This window comes from Danio rerio, chromosome 5 (assembly GCF_049306965.1).
Source record: "Danio rerio strain Tuebingen ecotype United States chromosome 5, GRCz12tu, whole genome shotgun sequence".
In the NCBI taxonomy this organism is placed as follows: Eukaryota; Metazoa; Chordata; class Actinopteri; order Cypriniformes; family Danionidae; genus Danio; species Danio rerio.
In genome coordinates this window covers 56,666,293-56,689,299 of record NC_133180.1, presented here as the reverse complement: position 1 = coordinate 56,689,299, position 23,007 = coordinate 56,666,293, and the positions used below count along the sequence as shown (strand labels likewise).

The 23,007-nt window shown below is 38.3% G+C and overlaps 1 protein-coding gene across 2 annotated transcripts in view; it reads left to right on the top strand.

Moving 5' to 3' along the window:
- Positions 1–2,001: 2,001 nt before the first annotated feature.
- The window catches only part of mamdc2a (MAM domain containing 2a), a 61,835-nt gene continuing 40,829 nt past the window's right edge, over positions 2,002–23,007 (top strand). The window contains exons 1-2 of one of the 2 annotated variants that reach the window (XR_012405931.1): positions 2,002–2,326; positions 2,547–2,666. Coding sequence is in view for 1 of the 2 variants with exons in the window: in NM_001130397.1 (NP_001123869.1) it covers positions 2,296–2,326; positions 2,547–2,666 (151 nt within the window). In the remaining variant the exon portion in view is untranslated. The remainder of the gene's footprint in view (positions 2,327–2,546; positions 2,667–23,007) is intronic. The other variant, NM_001130397.1, reaches the window with a different exon arrangement.

Below are 23,007 nucleotides of genomic sequence, written 5' to 3'. Positions count from 1 at the left end.
GCAGAGATTCTAATACTCAAATGGACCATCAAAATAAAGTGTTATTGAATTGTTGCACTGCGGATCTTGTGTTTGAAAAAAAAAAACAATCACTTTAAAGCATCAGCCTCATGAACAACAATGCCTGCAGCTGGGGTCTTTTGTAAACCATTTCACTTTTATTAGGCAGATTAAAGAGAAGATGGTGTTCCTAAAGTTCCTCTGTGTATAGCAAAGATTTTTTAAACAAAATTACTTTGTTGCTTTTATGTCCACCAGACTACCTTATGAACCACTATCTCCTGTCCTGGTACTGTCTGACCTTGACAGTTTGGTACTGTTTATTTCAATAAAAGACAAAAGTCTATTTCTGTTCTATGAGCTCATGCAAATTTACTTCAAGAAAAACAAGAAGGAAAATGACGTCCTCCACAATTGAATTTAGAAATAATCCCGAAGTTGCTGACATTAGTTTAATATGATTTGATATTAATAATATATCATACAATTTTAAATATTTTATACTTAATTAAGACTCGCAAGTTATTTACTATTTAAGATATAAGAACAAATATTTTTTAGTTTGAATAAAATTTGGTTTTTGAAATAGCTGATACATTGCAAATAAAGTCACAATAAAACAGAATTTGCAGTTGATGGTTGTTTTCACAGTAAAAAAAAGTTGCTGGGCTTGATCTGCATTCTGTCCTTATGTCAAACATGATCTGGTCATCATCCTACACTGTAAAAATGTTGACCTATTATGCCCCTTTTTACAAGATTTACAATAAGTCTCTGATGTCCCTAGATTGTTTATGGAAAGTTTCAGCTCAAAATACCACACAAATGAAATTTTATAATAACACTGAAACTGTCCCTTTGAAACTTAAGACTTTAATCCCAATTGTGCTGCTTTGGTGACTGTCACTTTAAATTTAAATGCGATTGTGCTCTTTTCAAAAGAACACAGAGCTACAAATGTGTGCCAGCATAGTGGCAGATTCAAAAATAAGACTAACATTCTATGCTAATGAGGAAGAGATCATCATGTCAAATGCAGTACTTTTGTTAAACATTGAGTCAACTAAAAACTGTGCAGCAAGTTGCCTTACAATTGTAAAAGAAGGCACCTGTTCAGTAAAAAATGATATACTGTAGGTTATGACATATTAAATTGTTTTTTTTTTATTAAAATATTTGCTTTCTTCTTTAAAATTTGTGTTGTGTTATCTACAGTATGTGGTGTGGGATTGTAGATGGAGGTTTTCTGACCTCAAATTCCCATAGCTGCTGCTGTTTGGCCACTTGAACCATCCTCCTAACTCTGCATGTAGACAAGCTGGACATACATTACGTAATTTTTGCAGACTTACAATTTTAACACTTCTTGTTGATTATAATTTCTTAAATAATGCACTGATAGTGGAAACATATATATATATTTTTTTTAGCATTTTTACTCTTACAAATACCTTTTCTTGTCTCTAGACAGCCATACTAAAAAGACAAATATGAGACTTTTAAAAATATGCATATTAATATAGCCTAGGGAGGGCGAAGCAGTGGCGCAGTATGTAGTGTTGTTGCCTCACAGCAAGAAGGTCGCTGGGACACTGGTTCAAGCATCGGCTCTGTTGGCGTTTCTGTGAAGAGTTTGCATGTTCTCCCTGCGTTCATGTGGGTTTCCTTCAGGTGCTGCAGTTTCCCCACAGCCCAATGACATATGGTACAGGTGAATTGGGTATGCTGAATTTTCCGTAGTGTATGAGTGTGTGTGTGGATGTTTCCCAGGGATGGGTTGCGGCTGGAAGGGCATCTGCTGTGTAAAAACTTGCTGGATAAGTTGGCGGTTCATTCCACTTTGGTGACCCCGGATTAATGAAGGGACTAAGCCGACAAGAAAATGAATGAATAAATATAGTTTAGGGATGGTAATAAATGAAAAAAGAAAAGGTTTTTGTTGCTTTGCTGGCAATTTTTTCAATGACAGTCGATGTTTTGTTTGTATTTTGGCCACTGAAGGTGATTCACTCTAATCAAATCTAATTAAATCTTCTGTCTGCGATGAGCAAGAAGTATGTCATATCTGTCAGACGTTTACATAGCGGTAAACTCCTTACCTAAATAAGATCCATCACCGCTGCCTGTTCTGAAATAGAAACCTCAAGAACCACTCCCTCCTCCTACTGTCTGCCAGACTCAGCATGGAGAGTGAGTTCAGCGGTGTGTGTTCAGTGCGCTGTGCGTCTGCTGCCGTACGCAATCTGCGTTAGCGGAGCGCCGCTCTTCCACTCCAGCATCCCTGCAACTTTTGCCATGAGTTTTCTTCACCCCTTAACGTTTCTGGGTAGGTCATCACTTGATGTAATTGTCTGATTGCATTAATGAAGTTGTTTGCTTGCATGTTTCTGAGCATTTGTGTAAGTTTAATTCCTTCTTCTTCCAAACTGTGCAATTTTTTCGTTGCTGCACATTTGCATCTGCTAACATATTCACTATGAATGCAATGTATGTCTATTTAAAGCTTTATAGTTTGGCTTTATTGATGTGAGGTTCTGTGTCTTCAGCTGTGGCTCTTGTAGCGCGGTCTCAGACGCAGCTTTTGCGGGGCTCCTGCACATTCGAGGCGGACAGCTGCGGCTACACGTCTGATCCTGCTTATGCTGCCTGGACCATCAACGATGAAGGTATGAGAAACTCTCTTATTATTTGGATCCAGACACTTTTATTAGTAGGCTACTAGTTTCGTTGACATTTATGCCACAAAACTGTCAAACTGAACAAATGTGCTTGAATGGTTCCAAAATAATTCACTGCAGGCATCATACGTGCGTCAGACAGTAGGTGGCGCTATCAACTGTGTAGCCTACATTTGCGATTTAGTTAAAGTTGTATTATGGGCTAGAATCCGATTCCCTCTTCGGAATACTTGAAATTTAACCCCCAAAATATAGGCTACTTATGCTCATGTCAAAGCAGTTTCGTCAATCGAATTGTTTAGTCAGTTGACACGGAGGCGTGGTAGGTAGTGCTGTTGTCTCACAGCAAGAAGGTCACTTTTTCAAGCCTTAGCTGGGTCATTTGGCGTTTCTGTGTGGAGTTTGAATGTTCTCCCTGCGTTTGCGTGGGTTTTTTCCAGGTGCTCCGGTTTCCCCCCACAGTCCAAAGACATGTAAGTGAATTGGGTAGGCTAAATTGTCCGTAGTGGATGAGTGTGAATGAGTGTGTATGGATTTCCCAAAGATGGGTTGCAGCTGGAAGGGCATCCAGTGCGTAAAACATATGCTCAATAAGTTGGTGGTTCATTCTGCTGTGGTGACCTTAGATTAATAAAGGGACTAAACTGAAAAGAAAATGAATGATTGAATGAATGAATGAATTGTTTGGTCTTAAATCTATCTAACAAATCTACCTTTTACCAAAACTAAATTGAAGTTGTAAAATAAACCCCAAACAAAATAAATCAATCAATCTATATTACAAATAAAAGTGATGTCTTCACATAAACAAAGATTTTACATGTGCTTTTTCCTTTTTTGTTTGTTCACATCTTTTTCTGTTGGGAGCTAGATCTCTGCCCATTCACTGCAGGCTTGCTTTAGCACTCATTAATAAACAGTTTAATCTGTTTCGTTTAATCAATGAATGTATTAATTTTTTTTATTTAAATAGAGATAAAATAAGTTTATTTCTGCTTTGAAATGGATTCTTACTATTTAAACTGAATCCATCTGCTTTGATCTATAGCACAATCAGCAAAGCAGCAGAGTCTGTTTTTTATATAAAGAAAACATGACTGAAAACAATATATGTTATGAAAACCAAGAGTATAATTGACAAAAATACTTTCTCGTAAAATATGTTTTTGGGATGCTCATTTTGGTTAATTTTGCCAACTGATAACCCCCGCTTGTTACCTGAATATGGTTAACTGGTCAGATTAATATTAAATCATAATTTAATTAGAAAAAAATTAATTGATGTGGGAGAGGCAGTGGCGCAGTAGGTAGTGCTGTCTCCTCACAGCAAAGAGGTCGCTGGGTCGCTGGTTTGAACCTCGGCCCAGTTGGTTTTTCTGGGCTCTATTTTGAGTCCATGCGCAGAGTGCAAAATGCAGGGTGCAAACACACTCAGGGGGTGTCAGAACGCATTTTTGCTAATTTACGGATGGGGAAACCTGCTTTGCGCCAAGGCGCATGGGCTACAAGGGTTGCGTTTATTTTCTTAATGAGTTAAAGGTGTGTTTTGAGAATAAACCAATTAGAGTCTCATCTCCCATTCCCTTTATGACCCAGCTGCATCGGGCCAAGAGCGCATTCGCTATTTACAGGATGCAAAGTAAGTTTAAGTGGAAAAAATGAGTATTTCACAAGCAAACAGTTAACAGTTAACAGTTTTTTAATAGAAAACTGTTAAACAGAGCATCTACTGCATGAGAATGAGAGATAATGGAACTACTTTCACATTCGCTCTTGGATAGGGAAACCTTTATGCACAGATATCAATTAGCCTATAAATAATTAATTTCATTTGTTAAGCGCAAAGATTTGTTTCAAAACTATTTCTAAATTCAGTCCTAATTTCTAGCAAACAAATAAATGAACAATAATTACCAAGTGTGGTCAAAATACTGAGTTATTTCCAAATACACCTGCCATGCCCCATATGGTCTAAAACCTGACAGGTGGGCAAATCTAAGATTGTTTTAATAAAACAAATATACATATACAGTAGATATTATAAATACTACTACTACTAATAATAACATTATACAAAAGAAATTTTTTACGAATGAACTGAAAAAGCCTCCCGAGATGAAAAGACATAAAAGCAGTGATTTTTCATATTTATGTAGGCTAGAAAATAATATGTTTTGTAATATTTTAATCCTTTACATTTATATCCTATATCTATTCTTATTATATCCTATATATATCCTTAATATTAAATTTTTTTTCATATGTAAAGATAGGCCTATTTGCCTATTGCTCTCTTGTGCGTATTAAGCAGTGCGTAAGCGAGGCGCAACTCTGCGCTGGAGTTTAGACCGGGTTTGTTTTGGTCTAATGAAAAATCTATTTTAGTTTGTCAAAATAGCAACGTGCCAGCAGTGCGCCTCAGAACGCCTTCCTTTTTAGACCAGAACACCTATGGGCGTACATATGAGCGCTAATGCATTTGCTATTTAAACAGCGTAGCGCAACGCCTCAAAACGACTCTTGCGCCAAGCTGAAACTACCAAAAGAAGAAACACAGTTTTACAAAGTGACTTTTATTAACATATTAGTAGTTTGAGACAATAATGCAATAATGCAATTCAAAAGCCTAAATAACTACATGAATCATGTTATATGGGAAAACTGTTAATTTACAGACATTTCTTACAGTGTATATAAACAAGCACATTCATCCAATAGTGAAGAGTAATGATGTAGTATTAGGGTCTTTCTAAATGTTTCATTTTTAACTACTACTTGAATGACAGCTTTCTGTTTAGTTGTAATAACTTTGTACTTTGTACAAGGTGAGGGATAACATGTTTTGCATAGTAATATTTTATATGGTGAAATTACAAACATGAAATGCGCAATCTAACCATGAAATAAAATGAATAACAAGAAATTTTATAAACATCAAATAATTGTTCTTCGTTTATCTTCTCAAAATTTGCAGTCTGCATTTTGCTTTATTTGAATAAAATGGGGATAATGGCAATCCTGATAAAAAAAAAAAAAAAATAAATAAAAAATAAAAAATAAATAAATAAATAAATAAATAAAAAAAATAAAAAATAAATAAATAAATAAATTTTTTAATTTGCCTTGTGAATGATCAAAGGGTCAGGATACAGTGTCCAGTGAAAAGATACAAAAATTTCATGATATCTTTTAGATAAACTTTTATTTACATCTAAATGTGTGACATTTATAAACATCCCATGACTACCAAATCTTTGTTGTCCCAAGACTCTTGTGAAAAAGTACTGTTCTTTGACATTCACCTACAATACTATGAAGAAAAAAAAAAACAATTTAAAAATAATAAGACATTTTCTGTCCTGTTTTGACCTCCCTCTTTAGAATTCCTTCATAATTGGTGTGGTGGATTGGCTTAGAAGTAAACATCCACTGGTGGCAAACAATCTGTAAAAAGAAAGAAATAATATTTGCCACGTAATAAAAACAGTTATTCATACTTGTGTGGTTTAATATTCAAATGCAATAGTCAGCACAGTGTCTGTTGAATTGTAAACTGTTTGTAAACAATTCTGTGGTAAAATCAAGTAAACAAAGTACCAAGACCTTACTGATGCAGTGTGCATCTGATTCTCATTCTAATGTTGGTATCAGATGCAATGCAGAAGCATTTTTCCCAACCCAGGATCATTGCATATGCTACCCAGGTTTACATTTTTGGGGACAGCAAAATACGTGGTACATCTACTTGCAGTATTTGGTTTTGTAAATCCACAAGTGGCCACTGTGTACGCCTTTTGATGATCTCAAATTTCTATTGCGTGTCACCTGCTCTCGTAAATTCAACAGAGGACGCAATTTACACTTGAGAGCTAACCAGGTCAGCTTGCTGTTGACTGACTGACTGCCTGATTGATTTTCTAAAACCAACCAATAGTGTTTTCAAAAACAATCTAGAAAAATTAAAACCATCGTGGCCACATGATTTCACCAGGTTTCTCAATATGCATTCTTCAGCGATCTTACGTCCTCTTGTTTTAATGTAACGTCATCACCAACTATCAAAGCTGTCAAAGCCATTTCCTAAACTAAAGACCGTAAGAACGGAGGATGTGTAAAAGTTTCCAGATGTGTTCTTGATATTGAGGACGCATGGATGCAGACTTGAGCACCGAACTCGCTCTAGAAGTCCCAGTAGTCAATGCGACTGGAGGTGGAAAGTGCAGCATTTTATATCGGTTTATTATTAAAGTTCAGAGAAATCACTTTTTTTTTATCTCAGGAGTTTTCTTAAATGAGATGGTGAAAGTAAACATTGACAAAAAAATCTTTATAAATGCCTAAACACGTGTTTATGCATTTTTCGTGGGGTGTTAAGGCTGTTTATTTGATGAAATTTGTATTGTTTGAAAAGGGGAAAAACAATAAACCGTCAAATGTGCTGTACCTCTGGCCGCATAATTTGCACTCTCCAGAAATGTAGACAGGGGTATGTATCCACAATGGGTTGTGTTGGTTTTTCTTCAAAATAGCTCTGCACATCATCTTCTTTTCTTTGAAGCATCTTTATTATACGATTTCTGTCATTTACTGTACCCAATAAACACTCAGTGATGTTGAAGCAGTGATGTCTTCTTCTACAAAGACCAAGTTTAGCCATAGTATTACATAATATACTGGATAATTTCATAACATGCCACTTTGGCGGACTGGCTACGTTAAAATCTGTTTTACATCTAACAAGAAACTTTAAACTCAAATTTAAATTTTTTTTCAGTTTTTTTTCAGTTTATAAGTCAAAAGATCAACTTTAATTTCTTATTTTTAGTGCACAGTAACACCACATAAACATTTTCAGACCATTAAAAACCAAAAGCAACACAACTTCTAAATCTTGTTTTTGCTTGAGAGGCAACAAAAGAAACGTAGGTCCTTAGGTAGCTCTTACTCACTTAGCATTTTTGTTGATACGATCACAAGTGGACAACTTGGAAAGCATTGCTTATGTGGTGTAGAAAGCAAACCCAAAGTGGTCTGCATAGTTTTGCAGTTATCAGAGCAGAAACAAAATCTACTACTCTGTATTGTTCTATTTTTGTGTTCATAAGTAAACTGCACAGCTTATTTGGCATAGACCCTTGTCTGGGTAATCATCCAGTCGGCCAAAATATATACATACCAGCTCAATACCATGCAGCCTTGCTAATATTATGTGGTTTTGGAAATATTTAACAACATAAGTAGATGCGTTATGAAGTAATGACGCACTGAAATTCATGATTATTTATGCAGAGCCTGTAAGTGTCATCTCACTTTCGTGTTTAGAGCTTAATTGTTGCACATCTGGACACTACTGAGTAAGCCTGCTTTACATGGCAGGACTTCATATGAGTTCTGTACAGTTAATCTTATTCACACAAGACACAACTGCCACACTGTAAAACCAAATAAATTAAGGCAACTCAAACCATTTAAGGTAACCAATTGCAACAAACCATATGAGTTAAAAGCTAATCTAGTACTGTGAACATACTCCATTTAAGTTGAAGTAATGAGGTATTTAATTAACTCATACCTACAACAGAGAGTTCAAAGCTCTTTTCAAATAGAATTAACTTACAGTCAATTTTGAGTTAACTACCCACATGGAAAGAACCTATATGAGAATATATGCGCATATATGAAACCTATATGCAGAATATATGCACATATATGTTAATATATATGCTGTATATATGTGTATATATGCCCCATATAGGCAGAATTGAGGTGCATATATGTGCATATACAGGCCATAGGTATACTGTATTGCTTCTTTATATCCACATATAAGCCCTGTTTGTACATACAAGATGTCTCCTATATAGCTCATATATCTCACTTCTCACCTAGCTCATATTTTCATTTTATTATCAAGGTAAGAACAATAACCAAGAGAAGAAAAAAAAATAGAAAAACTTATGTATGTACAAACACTTGAAATTGGTATCACATGTAGCTGGCATTTATGCTTTGATATAGGTTTTGATATAGGTTTTGAATATATGTGACATATATAAAATTGGACGTTTTCCTTTATTATATGTACATATATGTGCACATATATGTACATATATGTACATATAATATAGGAAAACGGCCAATTTTATAAATGTCACATATATTCTAAACCTTTATCAAAACCAATATTAAAACATATATGTTTATATAGGTTATTTCCGTGTACACTCATTTCATTGGATAAAGTTGACTGTTGGGATTTACAGTGTAAGGATTGCCAGACATGAATGATTTACCTTTATGATGCACATTAGACCAAAAAACTCTGATGTTTCACAGACCAATCTTTTATAACTCTCTTTAATCTGCCTTTTCACAAGAGACGATGCAGGACAGATTTTATATTTCTTGTCTTTTGAGTTGACCTTCATTTTACATACAGCAAATTTATCACATTATGTAATGTTCTAAAAATAAGCTTTGTTATCATTGCTTAACTTTCTTGTTTCTGTCTTTTGCCAAACGTTATAATGGCTGGTGAACAACTTGATGAGCACAGCTGTTGTAGGGGAAAAAACAGAGGAGATGACTGTATGAATGACTGTAACCGAAGTATGATGAAAGCAGAGTCATCCAGTTAACATGTGCTGACCAGTTGTCTGGTTGACAACCTTCTCAACCTTGAGCTTGTGAAGTGATTTTTTCCCCACGGGTCAATAAAACAAGACTGGGCATAGTGTGTGTCTCTGTTTGGTTTCCTGGACAACACTGACTTTGTAGTGGAAACACAGCAGACACAGACATCTTATTTTGAGAAAAATGGAGACACTTTACTAAATACCTAATGATCTATTATCTTACTATTTATCAATGTGCCCAGCCGTGGCTTTATACAGTATAGTCTGTATTTGAAGTGGATAAAAAAATAATTTTTGAACTGTCATTACAACAATGGGTGTTGTTCAGTAGTATATACATTCATACATACATACATGCATACATATATATATATATATATATATATATATATATATATATATATATATATATATATATATATATATATATATATATATATATATACGAATGGGCGTATTGTTACACCCTTAATATATATATATATATATATATATATATATATACATATATATATATATATATATATATATATATATATATATATATATATATATATATATATATATATATATTCTTATTGAACCGTTTAGGACTTTCAGTTCGGTACGAATTACAAACCAAATGATTCAGACTAATATCTCATGAAAAACTGAAAAACTCATGAAAAGACCATTACTGCTATTATGCAAATAATAAGTTATATGTCAATATCATCTGTGCAATATCAAACAGCACCCATGATATATATATATATATATATATATATATATATATATATATATATATATATATATATATATATATATATAGTACTGTTGATGCTTTTTTACCGAGAATAGTTGTTTAAACCCGGTCTAAACTCCGGCGCAGAGTTGCGCCTCGCTTACACACTGCTTTATACGCACAAAAGAGCAATAGGCAAATATCTTCACATATGAAAAAAATTAAAAATTAAGTATATATATTGGATATAATAATAATAGATATAGGATATAAATGTAAAGGATTAAAATATTAATCTACATAAATATGAAAAATCACTGCTTTTATGCCTTCTTCATCTCGGGAGGCTTTTTCAGTTCATTCATAACAATTTGCTTTTGTATAATGTTATTATTATTATCAGTATTATTTATTATATTCATATTTATATTTGTTTTATTAAAAACAAGGTTAGATTTGCCCACCTGTCAGGTTTTAGACCATATGGGCCCCAGCATGTGTTTGAGATATAACTCAGGTTTTTGAGCACACTTAATTATTATTGTTCATTTATTCGTTTGCTGGAAATTAGAACTGAATTTAGAAATAATTTTAAAACGAATATTTGCGCTTAGACCATTACTGCTATTATGCAAATAATAAGTTATATGTCAATATCATCTGTGCAATATCAAACAGCAAAACAGAAATTAGAACTGAATTTAGAAATAATTTTAAAACGAATATTTGCGCTTAACAAACACAATTAATTATTTATAGACTAATTGATATCTGTGCATAAAGGTTTCCCTATCCAAGAGCGAAACTGAAAGTAGATCCATTATCTCTCATTCTCATGCAGTAGATGCTCTGTTTAACAGTTTTCTGTTAAAAAAAAAAAAAACTGTTAACTGTTAACTGTTTGCTAGTGAAATGCTCAGTTTTTCCACTTAGACTTACTTTACATCCTGTAAATAGCAAATGCGCTTATGGTGTGACGCAGCTGGCTCTTAAAGGGAATGGGAGATGAGACTCTAATTGGTTTATTCTCAAAACACACCGATAACTCATTAAGATAATAAACTCAACCCTTTTAGACCATGCGCCACAGCGCAAAGCGGATTTTCCCGTCCTCAAATTAGCAAAAATGCATTCTGACACGCCCTGAAAGCGTTTGCGCCCTGCATTTTGCGCTCTGCGCATGGACCGTCAAAATAGTGCCCCAGCTTATTTTCAAACTACAGGTGATCAAAACATTCTAAAATTGGTGAGTGACAGTCGATCTCTCTCTTTTTTTATGTTGCAGTGCTGATTATACCACAGTAATTGTAATGTTTTGTGTGTGAGATGGGACTTATATTTCAGGAATATGTATGTATTTTGTGTTTGCTACTTTTTGTATAACCCTGAGTTATTTTTTGGTGTTTGTTTGTTTCTAATGAGCCTCCTGTTTTCGTTACTGCAGACTTGTTGAGTAAACAGAAAGAAAGAAGAAATGCCCACATGTGTTTAGCGTTTTTCCTTATCGCAAACACAACAGTAATATGGTAGTGTTTGTGCTGGTTTAGCTTTTTCAGGGGAAAATGATCTTCCAATTGCAACAGAGAAATTCTGGGAAATGTCTTTAAACTGATGACATTTCATGCTGTTGTACCTTATAATCTGAAAATATTATAAAAACACCTGTTTTGTCATCATTTTAAATATTACTCTACAGAAACATTCAAATAGCTCTAAAGTGATGCTTAAAGAAGGTTTTTCCTCATACAAAAGGATTTTTAGACCCTTTGTGTGTGATTTTCTTTTTAAATACACGATTTTGTTATCAAACAGTATGTTATCAAACTCGTAGCAGTGCGATATGGCTGTATATCATTACTGGTGGGACACTAAGGCATGAGGCCACATGCACACCTCCCAATCAAGCATTTTTTTTAACTGTATGCAGCCAAATACAACAAAACATTTCAATAGGAGCTGAGTAAGAGACATAAATTATGTGAAAAAACTAAACTTGCAGATCTGCTAATATTGTTAACCAAGGAATTTCAGACAGCTGTAAAAATCATTTTGGCATTGAGATGTATAGCAGAGATTCATCTCTTGAGAGTTCATCACAATATTTAAGTTTGTAAGTGGGCTTTGTTAGCTAACAAAAGTATTGTTAGACAATGACAGTTGCAAGTTTCATTATGGCCACTTCGTTTTTCCAACATTTTCATGCTGAAGAAGTAATTTAGTGCAGAAGAATGCCTTCTACTCATTATTACTTGAAAGGTTTTTGCCCTTCGGCTGAAAATGACAAATAGTCACACAATGTCACATTGTGTCAGTATTTTATTTTCTAAGTCGTATTGTATTAAAAATAGCAGCAGGCATCATCAGCAGCTCACAGAATAGAACCATTGAACAGCAAGCACTTCAATTAATTTATTGCAGCCTCATTCATAGTCCAAAATGCCTATTAAGCTACATACATTTTCATTACATCCATCCGTTATCAATGTTCAGAGTTTAAAAATGAATTGGGATTTGATTTTGTCCATTGGGAATTAATTAGATCATTGCATGGTTTTTGTTAGATAACTGCCGCAATCTAGTGTGTGAAAGGCTTTTGGAGTATTTTTTTTTTTTTTGCTTGCTTAGTTTGTTTCATGGTGGAAGGGATGTTGGTTTTGTTCAGCTTGATTTCTTGGTGACTTTACCACAAGCATCTTAATAAATTTGTAATATTTGTTTTTAGATTGATTTATAGGTTTTGACTTAATCATACTGAACAGTTAGAGTAGACAGGAAGCAAAATGGGTGTGGGGACCAGAAAGACCCATGAGTTCAAATTTAGGCTGCTATGTGTCTTAGCCAGGAGGAGTTGTCCTCCATGGCATACATTGCATTCCAATTGGGATGAAGGCCCACAATGACTATAAAGATAACAATAAAAATAGAGCTCTAACAATTGTCTAAAACTACAGACCACAGCTATAAAGATACAGAGAAGCAGTATCATTGGGATCACTTTCAGATATTCATTCATTTATTTTCTTTTCGGATTAGTCCCTATATTAATCCGGGGTCATTACAGTGGAATGAACTGCCAACTTATCCAGCATATGTTTTATGCAGCAGATGCCCTTCCAGCTGCAACCCATTTCTGGGAAACATTCATACACACTCATTCACATGCATACACTAAGGACAATTTAGCCTACCTAGTTTACCTGAACCAAATTTCTTTGGACTGCGGGGGAAAGCATAGCACCTGGAGGTGAACGCGGGAAGAACATTCAAATTGCCAACTGACCCAGCCTAGGTTCTAACCTTCTTGCTGTGAGGCGACAGCACTACCTACTGTGTCACCGCGATGCCCACTTTCAGATAATAAGTGATAAAACACAGACAGATAGTCAGAATCCACTGAAATATAAAGAGCATGCACAATTTAAAGCTACAGATGACATTTTAAAGTGATAATGATAAAAATACATGTAATAATTATGCAAGCCAGGCTAGCCAATATAGAATTATCAAAATAAAAGTACACTAGGTATCTAGTGCTAATTTCAGTGTCTTGGTAAAAAATAGAAAATAGTTTTTATTCCACTACACTGATAATGATCGCAAAATTTCTTTGATTAGATTGAACTTTTTAAATAAAGATTCACTTGTCAGATGCGCTTTTAGCACACTGGGTTTATTGCTAAATAAAACCATAAGCTAAAAATAAACTGATTTTCATTGTTCATCAATGTAGACGCAAATATATTTGTCCTTATATTAACCCTAAATTATTCACCCCCCGTTCATTTTTCCCCCAATTTCTGTTTAACAGAGAGAAGATTTTTTTTCAACATATTTCTAAAAAAATTGTTTTAATAACTAATTTCTAATGACTGATTTATTTTATCTTTGCCATGATGACAGTAAATAATATTTGACTAGACATTAGATATTTTTCAAGCAGGTTAGGGTAATCAGGCAAGTTATTTTATAATGATGGTTTGTTCTGTTGATTGTCGAGAAAAAATAAAATAGCTATATATATATATATATATATATATATATATATATATATATATATATATATATATATATATATATATATATATATATATATATATATAATAATATATAATAGATAATATATAATAATTTTGACCTTAGAATGGTTTTTAAAAATAAAAAAACTGCTTTTATTCTAGCCAAAATAAAACAAATAAGACTTTCTCCAGAAGAAAAAAAGATTATCAGACATAATGTGAAAATTTCCTTGCTTTGTAAAACATAATTTGGGAAATACTCAAAAGGGAAAAAAAAATCAAAGAGGGGCTTTTTATTCTGACTTTAACTGTATAATATTGTTATGGTGCTTGGTGTTAACAGTCTCTAAAGGGTGATTCAAGTTACAGTAAACAATCATGTCTGTCATACTCTCCAGATCAAAGTGCAGTCCACTTTAAAGAGTCCAGGCAAGCAATTTTGTGTACAATAGACGTCTAAAAATAAACATCTTGGCTAGAACCAGGTTAAATTTGGGCTGTCATTGAAAATCTAATAGATGTTTAGAAATAGTCCAAAAACAGAATAGTCATCAAATAGAAACAAACTATACAGACTCCACATGTCATTTCTATTAGATGATTACACTGCAAAAAATGATTTTATTAATTATTGAGGTTAGCAAAATAATTGTGTTTTTTGTTTTGAAATCAAATCATTTTTCTTAACCAATTGACAAATTGTTTAGCATGTTTTAAGGAAAAATAGCAGGATAGCGCTTCTTCTTATACTTAAGTCTCCACATCAAAGTGCCTAAAAGCAAAGAAGGCACCAGAATTGACAGCTCAGTCCAGTCACCAGAAATGAACATTATTGAGCATGTCTAGGGTAAGATGAAGGAGGAAGCATTGAAGATGAATGGAGCAAGAACACTTCTTTGCCATTCCAGATGACTTTATTAACACGGTATTTGAGTCATTGCAGAGATGTATGGATGTAGTCCTCCACGCTCATGGGAGTCATCCACAGTATTTATTCTTTTTCCACTGCACTGCATCATGACTTTCCATACTATACATTATTTCTGTTAAGTGACAAGACTTTTGTCTAAGCAAATTTAGACCTTACTGTCCTAATTAAATAATTAAAAATCAATATGATCATAGTTTATAGTGTAATCCAGAGGGCTTTGCCTTTCATGCCTTACCTCTGACACCAAATGATCAACTAGAGTTCAAGTTATTATTTGTTGTTCCTAAAACTGGGATAGGCTACATAACTGTGTCAGTTTGTGTAGGTAGATTTCAACTGACAGCCCAAGTTTAGGTCATATGACATGATGTGTCAAGAGTGGGAGATTTTAAGCATAAGGAGGACTTCAAAATTGCAATGTGTAAAAAAGATTTTGGGAAAAAGATAGTTCTATATGGTTCCTTGCCATTTTTTTTTTTTTTTTTGTGCGATAAAGGTTTGAAAAAAGATCCACTGTATTTGCTGCTGTGTTTGTTTTTGTAATCAGGCTTACATAAAAACTATCAAGATTTGCATTTATGGGCATTTACACATTTGTTATTGGCTTTGAAATGCAAAATGTTGTAAGATATCTGTATTGAACAGAAAAGCTTATTGGTGCATCCAATAACATTCTTAGACAACCTTTTGTTGACATTGTTTAAGCTATAAATGGTTCCAAGAAGGAAAAAAAGTATTTTATTTTATAGTGGAAAAAGCTTCTTCATACTATTAAAATGTTCTTCACACAAATGAAAATGTGCTTCGTTTAAGAACTCTTAATTAATAGTTTGTTTGGAAAACCAAAATAATTTCTTCTGCGGGATCACTGTAAAAGCACACTGCTGGAAACTAAATCTTTTGTTGCTGGTCAGTGGTCAGTGACATCAGCTCTCACCCTCTCGACTTACATTGTGATTATATGTTTCCTTAGTTTGAAATGCTCAGCTGAATTTTCTCCTTGCAACTGTTCTAATGCAGTCATGAGAGGTGTTGTAAGCAGTTTTTATTGTGGTTTATTGCGAATAAAATGGAGACTAAATTCAGTAGACCATACAAAAGACATGACTTCATCATTTTAAGCACAGGCCTCCTGTGCTTCTCATGACTGCAAAAGTGGGAGATTAATGACTGCTACTTTGCTCATAGACTAAATGTAATTTAGATCCCAAAAAAGCGCAGAGTGTAGACACAATTAGAGTGTTTTTGAAAGAGAGAAGAAAAAATGCATAGTTTTCATCTGGCACCTGGAATGAATCATCATGCAAACATCTGGAGCTATCTGAGATCACTGACTTATGCTGCAGAAAACGCACTCTACATCATATTGAGCTTTGATACAAATTAAACAAGAGGAAATTAGATACTTTCACAACATATATGATTACTTTATGCCTGACAGCCAATATTTCATCTTTAATAAACCATTTAAATGTAAAAGTAACTGATTTCAGTGCTCGAAAACTTTCATTCTGTTGAAGTCAGAGGATTAAATGCACTGTTAAATCAGCCATTCATTCTCTCGTGGGAACCTGTGAGTCTGCGACTGTAGGCAATTAATTTTCGGAGAACCTGATACAGAATACAGCTGGTATTTTTTTTCCTTTCTTAATGGGAAAACCATACATCAATTCAGTTTACTGTACCTGCACGTGTTTTAAAAATGCATTAATATTCTTGAAGTTTGTAATGTAGCTGAGAATTGATTTTGAACTATTTAAAATAAGTTGTAAGGCAGAAGCCCTTGATGGTTGAAAAATCAGCAAAAAAAAAAAAAAAACATGTTGACATTTGCAAAATAAAAAAGTAATTTAAGCAAAAACAAGCAAATACTTCAATGCTATCACTCGATTGAATGGTCATTATAAGTGTTTATCAGCTGATAGATATGTGCCTTCTCACATGCTTCAGAGGCTACCTTGTAGATCTTTTTAACACAGTAATATGCAATGGCATCTGTTTTACCCTATCAATTTTAGAAACTTTTACCCGCTTCAAATGTTATCTCTGGATTGAATGGCCATTATCAGTAGTGATCAGCTGATAGATATGGGTTAGTAGGGGCCTTCTGCACATACTGGTAAGCTCAGTAGGCTGTTGTCATGTATCCGCATGATTAATCAGCTATAGATCGTGTATGGCTGTAGCTGGAAGTTAACGAGAAATATTTAAATTATTTATTAAATTTCCCATTAATGTGTTTTATTAACGTCTACCCCTACCCCAACCCTAAACTTAACCGTCACAGTAATGTAAAAACAGCTAAAAAGGGGGCACCTTCTTAGCCTGCTGGTATACTAATTGAGAAGACTCCATATCTATCAGCTGATAACCACTGATAACTCCCATTCAATCCAAAGATAACATTCAAAGTGGGTGATAGTTGCTAAAATTGAGATGGTAAAACAGATGCCATTGCATATAACTGAGTTTAAAAGATCTACAAGATAGCCTCTTAAGCATGTAAGAAGATGCTGAGAAAATGAGGTTTACAAAAATAGAATCTTTAAACTACTAATTCAGATATTGTGAGAAAAGTGCAATAAAAGATGAGGCATTTGGATATAAACATATTTTATGCAGCATTATTTGAAAAATACTGGGAAAACATATTTCATAAGGTTTACAGGTGTAGGTGCAAAGCTATTAAAGCTTGCACATGAAGCTTTCTAAAATATTAGTCATTGTGCTCTGTGGGCTCTCTCTTAAGCTCTCTCAATTGAAAATGGCCTTTAAGTAAAGGTTTTCTGTTAGTGAGATTTTGTCATAGGTTTTTGACATTGAAAGTGACAGAGAAGAATGTGTCTGAGACAGGATAATCTTGAGGAGGACCCTGATTATGAGGCATCCTCCTCAGACGTGAATGACACTCCTAGTGTTGACCCTCCTGTTGTCTCTCAACGGCAAGCAGACACATTACCATCCAAAAATGAAAAACGTCCAGGTTACGCGGGGAACCCACGTTCCCTGAATTGGAAACGGAGACGTGTGTCTGTATAAACAGACTTTAGGAGTGCTTTAAACGACCAATTATTCTGAAGGTATAAAAACAGGCCAATGAAATGCCAATTTAATTGGCGGAGCTTAGCTCCACAGCTGAAACTGATGAGCCAATTAGGGCTATTTCAGTTGGCTGTGTGAGTTAGCTCGTCAGAATTTTGCCTGCTGAAGAGCCGATCGCTCAGCTCCCAGCTGGAGACTCAGGTGCTGTGGCAGTGGAGAAACACTTGTCCGTTTCCTATTCAGGGAACATGGGATACGCACGTAACCTGGACGTTCCCCTTCATATGGGAACTTCTACGTGTGTCTGTATAAACAGACACGTCACGCTCCTGATGTGTAGTTTGCCAAGCCAAAGCCTGAGCGCACTGACATCACCAAGAGCGCAAACTTCCAACATCCAATAGGCCCAACATATTACCATTACATGGTAATAAATGTTTAAAGTTTTAATCGGGAGTCATAAGTGTGCTTTTACCTAGCTAATATAGACTAAGGATTTTTAGAAATACGACAGTACGTTGGGAAAGCGTCAGTCCCCGCTGGGGGAGGACGTGGCGGAGACCACCTGCTGCCCAGAAGGGGAGACCTGATGGTAAGGAGGCATATGGATCAGCCCTAATGAGGGGGAGTGCTACATATGATAAGCTGGTTAGCGGTTAGGGAAGACACCGGACCGCCTGATAAGGGGGAACACACCATGGTAATAATGCATATGGCATCACCAAATGGGGATGCACACAGCTGGCACTAATCCTCAATATGCATGTAGACCAAAGGGAAACACCTGAGAAAGGAAACTTACTAGCAGAGTAGAAAAAAGGCCACACAACGCCAGGTTAGGGAGCATGGCGCAGCAAGCGTTTGTGACACAGAGCTTAATTCCCCCCCTCATTGATTGGGGTTACCCAATCAATCGAGGAAACTGGCTCCACTCAAAGATTATAGGACCACGTGAATGTGTTAGGTGTCGCTCAAACCGCAGCTCTGCAGATATCCATGAGAAAGGCACCGTGTGATAACGCCCATGAGGAAGCAACACTTTTAGTAGAGTGCGCTCTCACGTTAGGAGGGCGCGGTTCACCCTGTCATTAATAAGCGAGGGCAATGGCATCAACTAACCAGTGGGCCAACCTCTGTTTTGATACGGCACTTCCCTTCTGCCGACCACCATAACAGATAAAAAGCTGTTCACATGATCTTACATTTTGCGTTTGTTCCACTTAAAGGCGCAAAGCGCGAACGGGACAAAGCAGTGAGTGGGTTGAGCCTACCTCCTCCGAAGGCAGCGCTTGCAGGTTCACCACCTGATCTCTAAATGGGGTGGTAGGAACCTTGGAGACATAGCCAGGCAGGGGTCTCAGGACAACGTGAGAGTAACTGGGCCCGAATTCAAGGCACGATTCGCTGACCGAAAATGCCTCCATATCTCCAACTCTCTTGAATGACGGCAATGCGATCAGCAGAGCTGTCTTTAATAATAGAATTTTAAGAGATATTGACTCCGGTGGCTTGAACGGATCTCTCTGCAGACCCGCTAGGACTAGAGAGAGATCCCAAGAGGGCATGAGAGGGGGGCGGGACAGATTTAACCGCCGCGCACCTCTGAGTAATCGGATGATTAGATTGTGCTTTCCGAGCCTGTTGCCATCTACCGCGTCATAATGGGGTGACAGCCTACGCTCCAGCTTATCTTGAAGGAAGGATAACACAATGCTAATCTGGCAAGTTCAGTGGTCTTCTCGGCGAGAAGCGCACCATTCAGAGAATAGACTCCACTTCAGGGCATAGGTATGCCTCGTAGAGGGTGCTCCAGCCTGAGTGATGGTGTTAACTACCGCGGGTGGTAAGGTCCTCCCTTAGGGGAATGTGCAAAGGAGGGGCCACTGCGAGAAGTGTGAGCTCCAAAACCCATGTCCGGTTGGGCCAGAGGGGCGCAACAAACAAGACCTGCTTCTCGCCCTCCCTGACTTTGCACAGTTTGCACAGTTTGTGCGATTAGGCTCACTGGGGGAAACAAATATTTGCGCATGCCCGATGGCCAGCTGTGACCAATGCATCCGTGCAGCTGGCAATGTGCGTTCTTGGTGGAAGATAGATAGATCAGGGCTTCCCCGAAGCGCGCCCATATCAGCTGGACCAAATTGGGGTGGAGTCTCCACTCTCGCCGGGACACTAGCCGCCGTGAGAGCGCATCGTCTGCACGATTGAGCTTGCCCGGAATGTGGATGGCACGCAGTGATTTCAGCCGCGTGTGAATCCAAAGGAGCAGACGGTGAGCGAGCTTAGACATGCAGCGGGAGCATATACCCCCCATATGGTTGATATAAGCCACCGTCACCATGCTGTCCATCCTGACCAGCACGTGTTTTCGCTCCAGCACTGGTAAAAGGTGGCAGAGAACTAAATACACTGCCAATAGCTCCAGGCAGTTGATATGCCAATGCAAGCGGGGTCCGGACCATGAACCTGTGGCTGCATGCTCGTTGCACACGGCCCCACAGCCCGTGCTGGAGGCATCTGTCATTACGACAACATGCCTGGATTCTAGCCCTAGGGGCACTCCGGCCCGTAGAAAAACCTGATCCGTCCATAGTGCGGAGACACAGCGGAGTGATGCGCACCCGGTGTGTGCCCGCGCGCCATGCCCATCTGGGGACTCGATCACAAAGCCAACGCCGAAGTGGTCTCATATGAAGCAAACCGAGCGGCGTGACCGTGGCTGCGGATGCCATATGCCCCAGGAGCCTCTGAAAACATTTCAGTGGGACCACTACCTTCCTGTGGAGCTCGTTTACACAGGAAAGCATCAGCCTGACATGCTCCTCAGAGAGGCGCGCAACCATAGCGACCAAAACCAGTTCCAAGCCCGAGATAAGAGATTCTCTGCACAGGGCAAAGTTTGCTCTTCTCTCGGTTGACCTAAAACCCCAACTGGTCGAGGTGCCGAAGCACTTTGTCTCTGTGCATAATTAGCTGATCACGGAACAAGGCTAGAATGAGCCAATCATCGCTAGGGCACCCTCTGCGAGCTTGGTAAAAACCCGCGGAGACAGAGGGAGCCCGAAGGTGAGGACTTTGTATTGCCATGCTCTTCCTTCGAACGCGAACCGGAGAAAAGAGCGGTGGCGTGGAAGAATTAAGAGACGTGAAAACATGCACCCTTCAGGTCTATGGCTGCAAACCAATCCTGTTGACCATTGCTTTGAATCAAGCATTTCTGCGTGAGGATTCTGAAAGGAATTTTGTTTAAATGACAGTTCAGTCTGCGCAGATTTAGTATTGGCCTTAACCCCCCACTCTTTTTGGACCTGATGAAATGCGGGCTGTAAAACCCAGACCTCATCTCGGCTGGAGGGACCTGCTCGATTGCATCCTTCACCAGGAGGACAGCAATCTCCTCTCGCAAGAAAGACAGGGGCGCTCTCGGCGATCACCCTCGTGAAAAGGACACCCGTAAACTTGGGAGGGCAAATAGCGAACTGAATCGTATAGCCGAGTCTGACCGTCTGTATGAGCCACCGCAACACGCTGAGCAGCACTTACCAAGCCAACAGAACGCGCGCTAATGGCACCATCTGAGGGATCGCATCACGAGGGGCAGCTCGGGATGGGAGTGCGTCCCGAGGAAAAGCTGAAAATAAGAAAATTTCTCTCACCTGAGGCGAGGGGTCCCGGCGCTGCGAGCTGAAAGGCTGAGCGTCCCAGACTGGCTGTGCTCGGGTTTGCGCATCCAGAGAGAGAGGAAACTGCTCTTTTGGAAATTTGGGTGCCGTTGGCCCAGAGGCCGGCAGCGATTAGTTTAGAGTCGTAGTGGACTGATGTAATAATCCTTGGCCCCCCTCCGAGGAAAGAGCAGGTCCTCTCTTCTCTGAATGGCCCATCCTGGAAACGCTTCGTTGTCCGTTTACCGGACTTAACGGCACCCTGGCCCGGTGGCATCGCAGTCCCGTGGGAAGCGGGCAGCGGAAGCAGAGTGGTTGTTGAAGCCGCGGGTGGATGCCCTTGGCGAGGAGCTGCCACAGCGGAAGGGGCAGTGGGAGGAGCAGTTTTCCGAGCCCGCTGATAAATTACTTCACCCATCGCCTTCGACTGCTCTTTCACCACGGAGAATTCCTGGGTGAACCCAACGGTGTTGCCGAACAGGTCAGCCTGGGATATGGGAGCGTTAAGAAAGCGAGCTTTGTCAACGTCACTCATATCAGCCAAGCTCAGCCAAAGGTGGTGTTTCTGGACCACTAATGTGGCCATCGTCTTCCCCAGGGCACAAGCAGCCGATTTGGTAGTTATGAGAGCATAACCGGTTGCCATGCGGAGCTCATGCAGCAAGCCCGGGGGAGAACCTCCCTCCTGCATCTTGGCCAGCTTCTCAGCTTGGTAGCGTTGATAGGTGGCTGTAGCGTGCAGAGCGGAGGCGGCCTGACCTGCAGCAGTGTAGGCTCTGGCCATGAGATACTCAGATAACCGGCATGCCTTGGAAGGGAGTTTGGGCAAATCTCCACGAGATGGGGACGGGGGTCTAGAAGAAGGCTTTGCCTTTTTCTACACCCCCACGTAGCACCTGTCTAAGCGGACCGGCCACGATTCTGGAGGACAAGCCATCCTCAGCCCCACGGCCGAAGCAGTCCGGGTTAACACGGCTAACATGTCTAATTCCTGATCTGTAATTATACTGACAACCCCGGAGGGTGGCAGGGGGTCCGGATCTTCCCCAGAGCTTGTCAACTCACCCTCCAATGCAGTGATGCACGTCACGCCCCCGGTGTCATCTAATGAAAGGGCGGCCAGCCCGGAGGATGTACCAGCACATTGGCGAGGAGCGAGGGGTCCACAGGCTCGAAAGCGATGGATTAGCCCCCACTGTAACCCTCAGGCCTGGCCGAGTGCTAAACACTTGGCAGGGAGCAGCAGGGGTGACTTGCCCTAATAAAAGAGCTCGCCGCGACCTCAGTTGCGCAACAGTCAAGTCATCGCAATACGGGCA